Here is a 5,857-nt window from a genome sequence, read left to right as displayed (position 1 = left end):
CTCCCAGATCCCTGACAGCACACACGTCTCAATTAAAGCATTTGAGTAGCAGAGTGTAGGTGAATAATAGTAATACACTTGCAGCATAAGTATATTAGTCCTGAATGACATGCAGATGTGTGTCATTATCCCCTCCAGGATAACAGGAAAGATCCCAGTTTAGAGCACAACAGAAGGCATGAAAGGTATTCTTGCTGCCTATCAGAACTATATCCTACTGATAACCCTGATGGTGTTGTGACTGTTTTTAATTGTAGGCAGACTTGGAAATACCAGAAATAAACAAGCTAACAGCAGAAGTTATCCGAACTCCTTTCAAGGTCATGAAGGAAGGTCAGTTTGTTTTAAGCATTGTGGTGAGTTCAGAGAGATGGAGGCATGTCAAGGTTTACATACTGTGAATAACAACCCCATTCTTTCTTATGCTCTGCAGTATGTTTAAAACCATGGAAATAATCCTGGTTTTCTCCCTACTGTCTGCAGGAGCTCTACTTAATTCTATTAAAACATTCAAGAAAGTGCTCTGTCAACCACCTGGATTACACTGGAGTTTGGATTTTGGAAGCAAATTGTTGCTCAAAAGCTCGTAGTTGTTTACACTTTACCTCCTCTGCTAAGTAACAATTTCAAGTTACTGTTTATTTTCAACTTGGGCAACACTTTCTCTTTCTAGTGGAGAAATTCAAACATCCTATTGAAGCTATTAAAGAAGAAGCAGAGCCTCCTTCACTTCCTCCAGCAAAGAAAGCAAAACATGAGAGCCAATGTCTTCCAGAGCCAGAAGCTAAAAACCTTAATTCAACAACTGGAAAGGTAAATAGCTAGTCTTTGTGATGCCTTTATTCCCAAAGTGTGAATTACTTACTGAGGCAATGCCTATGATACTAGAGCTGGCTGGGATACCTTGAACTGTAGACTCCTAGAATCCCAGGTTGGAAGGGACCTCAAGGATCATCTGGCCCAACATTTCTAGGCAAAGTGTGGCTTAGACTTAGGTGTCCCAGCACCTTGTCCAGCTGAAACTTAACAGTGTCCAGTGTTGATGAATCCCCACTTTGAGGGGGACTTCAAAACATCTATTGCTTCCTTGGAAATTGTAGCAATAGGGGAAGGCTGCTGAAGCTTCTTTGGTGTTTGTTTGTGGACTCTTGTGCCCTAAAAAGGAGCCTGTGGAGCCAGGCAGTTTGCGTGGAAGCCTCTGCTGATGTGGACTCAGCTGTCACGTTAGAGTGAAGTGACTGATTTGGTGTGTCATGTGTGTTTCAGGTGAAGGCATCCACTAAAAAAGCGCCAGCTTCCAAGAGCAGAAGAGCTCCTTCAGCAAGAGCGGAGCGCATGAGTAAAAGGTAATAGGGGATATCTTTTGTGCTGGGTTTCAGAAACGGAGAGTAAGTGTATAGTGCTAACACAGCTCTGAAATGGACTGGGGTATGGTTTAGTAGGCTGGTTGGTGTAGTTGTGCCATGCTATAGGGAAAAAATAGGGGATTTGACAGTGAATGAAGGATGGGCGACTTTCCCTCCTGTGGTGAGCAGCTATCCCTAGCTTTGCGGTTTAACTTTGGTCAGCAAGAACCTCTGGTTTTCTGTGGTGACAACCTCATTCAGGTCTTTGGTAAGATAATGCTTGTACATTTGTTAAAAGGATTCTTACAAGCAAATGTTTGGGTTTGTTTCCCCTGTAACAGATCAAGCAAGAACAACTTCATCACTCCAGCTACTGGTAGAACTGTTGATCTCTGTGCTCCGGGAGGTACCTCCATGATCACACCCAGATTTGATCCCAGGTTTGCATTCTGATGGATTTCTCTGTTAACCTCTTATGCTGTCATCTCCTGGCAATGTAATCCTTAATGGCTCTTTGGAAATGAAAGACTTCGACTTAAAGCGCTTTGGGCAACTGCAGTGACATTTCTTACTTCTAACTCTTTGTTTCAGCATCTTCAAGACACCGGGGTTGCGCGCACCCGCGGCACACGAACGAGTTTACACAGTCTCTGCCAATGGCAGCCCCCTTGCTGAAGTCAATGATATCTTCATCACAGTCCCTGTGGGAGGAGGGGAGGTAAATCACAAACTTGAATCTGTACTTGAATCAGTGCTGAAGGGGGATAGCTTGTAACTCCTTTGGGGGGTGGGGAGGGGCCTGACCAGTTTCAGTTCATCCGCTCTTGTCTGTTTAGTTGTGCCACTGCAGTTTATCAAGGGATGGGCATAACATAAAAAGAGCTTTTAAAGACTTTTAAGAAGTGAGAGCTGTTCACGGTGGTCAAAATGGAATGTAGAATGATGGTTGCTCTGTGTGGAAGCTGCATTTAAAGTAGCTTCTGCTGGCAGTAATGTGCTAATGCACTGCAAGGAAGGTATGAGATGAGCTTCTGGTTGAGCTTAACGTAGTCTCTGCCTGTACACAGTCTCCTTGTATAGTTGGATTTTATTTACTTTTATTTTCTAATTGAATTTATTTGCTGCCTCTGACTACTACACCTTTCTACAGACAGAAAACCTAAGATTTGGCTGTTTTTTCCACAGAGCATTCGTTTAGCAGCGAGTGATGTGACCAAGAATAATCTTCTTCATCTGAACGCGGAGGCCCAAGGATTTATGCAGAAGCTATCAGTAAGTCTATGTATTCTTGTCAGTCATAGACTGAAGTCACAAGGCAGTGTTGTCATTTTGGCATTAGTCACTGAACTCCTGAACTATAATAGAAACTCCTTAATTTTCCCTGTCCTATCTTGTATTTTGGCTCATATCAATGGTCAAGAAGCATGAACTGAGAAGGGAAGGAAAGAAAGTGTCTTTACATCACATCTAGCTTAATACAAACTGTGAATAAACCATGTGCTTCTTGAAAAAGAACTATTGTCAATGCTCTAAAAAGCTGAATGGAACTGAAGGTGTCTCTCCTTCAGGCAGAAGTTGGAAATGGTCGTGGGATATCAGTGTCTTAGAGCACTGATTAATTTCCCTTTTCTTTCTAGGGTCGCCTTGCACAAGCCTGCAGCGCTGCAAAAACCCGCAGATGAAACTCAGTGGATGCTGACATCCCTCTGTAAATACAGAATGTTACCTTTAGGACTGCAACCTTTAGTTCTTGTCCTGATTGTGTCTTCCATTAATTTACAGAATGGAGGTTGACTAATTTTTCTACTTATAAGATGTAATGGGATTAGAATAGATTTTCATTCTTGTTATTTCGGGGGGGAGGCGGGGGAGGAGATACTCTATTTCCTGTTTCCTTTAAGGTTGAGACCAAGATACAGTTATTATGGGCTTGCAGACCAGGAAGCTGGGCAGAAAAGCTATTCTGGTACCTCAGAGAAGACTTAAGTAGTGGACACAAGTGGCTGGGCAAAGAAAGCAATGGTTCAGATTTGTTGCACTTCCTTCCAGGCCCATCCTTTCTCTGCAGATGTGCTTACAAGCTGATGACTGTCTCAGCACAGCACCTGAGATACCTGAAGGCAAATTACTGGTGCCTGGGGCTAAATGGAAAGCTTCTTGTAGTTCATGATGCTGCCTTGAATCTCAATCCTTTTATTCTTACAACAGCCATTGTATTTGTAACTGGCTTTGAGGTTTGTATAAACAACTTGTGCATTTTATTGTTCCAAAAGAAATAAAAGTATCAGAGTTACTTCAACTTAATAGAATTGGCTGGACTGTGGCTTAACCAGGTTACTGAGAGTAACCTGCAAGCTACTGCAGTATCTCTAATATGAGAGAACTTTGCTTTTCCTACACCCCCTTTGAAATCTTTAGGGGAAGCAGTGCTCCTGGAACAGAGTGTAGCCAGGAAAGAAGAAGGCTTGGCCTAGTCAAACACTGGTTTGCCCTTTCTTCTCATCTGAATTGAGTTCATTTGGTGCATCACTTTGACAAAGAGCCATATCCAGTAAATGCTGTTTTAACTTCCTCAGTCTTTAATGTGGGGTTTTCCCCATCGCTTAGAGAAAATAGAGAGAAATCTTGCTCCACTTGGGATTCATGAAAATTCAACTTTAAATGTAGCCCTTTGGAAACTTACTGTTGGAACTGGATGGATTAATGTGTTTAGCTTCTGGCTCTGGAAGACATTGGCTCTCATGTTTTGCTTTCTTTGCTGGAGGAAGCAAAGGAGTCTCTGCTTCTTCTTGAATAGCTTCAATATGCAGTGTGAGTTTGCCCCTAGAAAGAGAAAGTGTTGCCCAAGTTGAAAATAAATAATAACTTTAAACAATTAGTTAGCATGTGGCATGGGAGAAAGCCTGGAGAACAGCATTCATACATGAGTTTCCTTTAAAAAGGAAACCTGTTACTGCAATGCAAACCTTGGGTGTATGTACCATGTATTTGGAAATCACTATTTAAGAGGTTTTGGCAGCTTCTAAGTCCTAACTGCAGGTGGCAATATTGAAACTACTAAGCCATGAGTACAGTTTCTTGCTGTTGAATTCTGTTAACTAAATGTTCTTATTGGAGTTAAGACATTACTTATACCTACAGCAAAAAATTCCTTGAAAACTAAGTGTTTAGCACCTGGAAGTCTGGGAGAAGCAGAATCTGTTGAACTTGAGGGTTATGGCTGCACCTCAGTTGGTGCCTGTTGGGGTTGTTGGCATGCTGGCTTTGCTCTGTAGGGCATGGAGGTGGCATAGCTCAAGGTTCCTCTTTGGCCCCATCCCTGGCAGTGTTCAAGGCCAGGCTGGACAGGGCTTGGAGTCACCTCATCTAGTGAAAAGTGTCCCTGCCCATGGCAGGGAATTGGGATGAGCTTTAAGGTCCCTTCCAAACCATTCTGTGAGGATTCTGATTCCCAGAGGCAGTACTGCCTACACATGCCAATCCCAGCACAATGCAACCAACAGTGCTGCTAATATTCAAGCTTCCTTTTCCAATTGTCAGAGTGAGTTAATTGTATCTGACATGAATTAAAGCTGTCTGGCAGCTAATAGGCAAACAGATTCATCACCTAAATCCATTTTGCATGCTGCCTGCAGCATGTGCTACTCTACAACACGGGTAAGCAGTATTTTGGGTTTATGCAGTTTTATTGCTCATGTAAATTGTTGCCATCACTTATGGCCCTTGGCAGTTGCATTTTGTTTAAGATGGAACCTACTTCTTCAAGGATTATGGAGGCAATGCAGGGAAGCTGCTGTTCTGTGGATTTGGGGAAGGTTTTGTGTTGTCTGTATGCCAGCCTGGCTGTGGTCTGAACTGCTCTTTAAACCGAGGGATGGGGAAGAAAGAGCAATGCAGGGAAATAGCTGCTCTGTCAGGTTGGAAGAGGCTGTGTGCATTGCTGGCCGGAGCAGTTAAGCTTAAAGGGACTGACATTGGCTTGTGTCATCTGAGGTGCTGTGGGCATGGCTTTGGGGACTGTCCTGGGCAGAGCCGGTCTTGGGAAGGGCTCAAGGACACCAAGGTGCCTTCTCAGAATACCACTTCTGTGTATGTTCTTCCAAGAATTGAACTGCCTGACCTCCAAGGGTCCGTGTTTTGCGTTCATGGATTGAGACTCTGCAGCAGGAACTAAGGCCCCTGTGTTTGTGGCTGATTCCATGAGGAAAAAGTGGTTTTCCTGGTTGCCGTTTCACTCACGATGCACACCGCTCAGGGCTGAGAGCTGTGGCTGTCCTGTAAGAAGGGTGGTTTGGGGAGTAATGGCCATGGTTTGCTAAAAGGTTGCTGAACACTGACTTAAGAGCAGAACTCCTGGCCTGAACCAGAGTTCTTCCAAAATAGGTTTCCTTTGGGAAAGAGCAAACTGCAGAAGGAAGAGCTGGTTGTACTTCCAGCAACACAACACCCAGCAGGGAGTAGGTTGTAGTAGCAGGACACGGTTGTGTTTTACCAGGGCTTTTATTGTGCTG

At 43.6% G+C, this 5,857-nt stretch overlaps 1 protein-coding gene across 1 annotated transcript; it reads left to right on the top strand.

The window, feature by feature from the left end:
• Positions 1-257: 257 nt before the first annotated feature.
• On the top strand, positions 258-3,028 carry CDCA8 (cell division cycle associated 8; the record flags this gene model as incomplete). The annotated part of the gene is made up of 7 exons (XM_010020978.1): positions 258-333; positions 674-813; positions 1,267-1,346; positions 1,688-1,786; positions 1,938-2,064; positions 2,532-2,618; positions 2,984-3,028. Coding segments are annotated over 7 exons (654 nt in total), but the record flags the coding sequence as incomplete, so codon positions are not given.
• Positions 3,029-5,857: the final 2,829 nt, after the last annotated feature.

Source organism: Nestor notabilis, unplaced genomic scaffold, assembly GCF_000696875.1.
Source record: "Nestor notabilis isolate BGI_N333 unplaced genomic scaffold, ASM69687v1 scaffold13268, whole genome shotgun sequence".
NCBI lineage: Eukaryota > Metazoa > Chordata > Aves > Psittaciformes > Psittacidae > Nestor > Nestor notabilis.
Note: the sequence above shows the minus strand (reverse complement) of the source record. Positions and strands in the feature narration are given on the sequence as shown.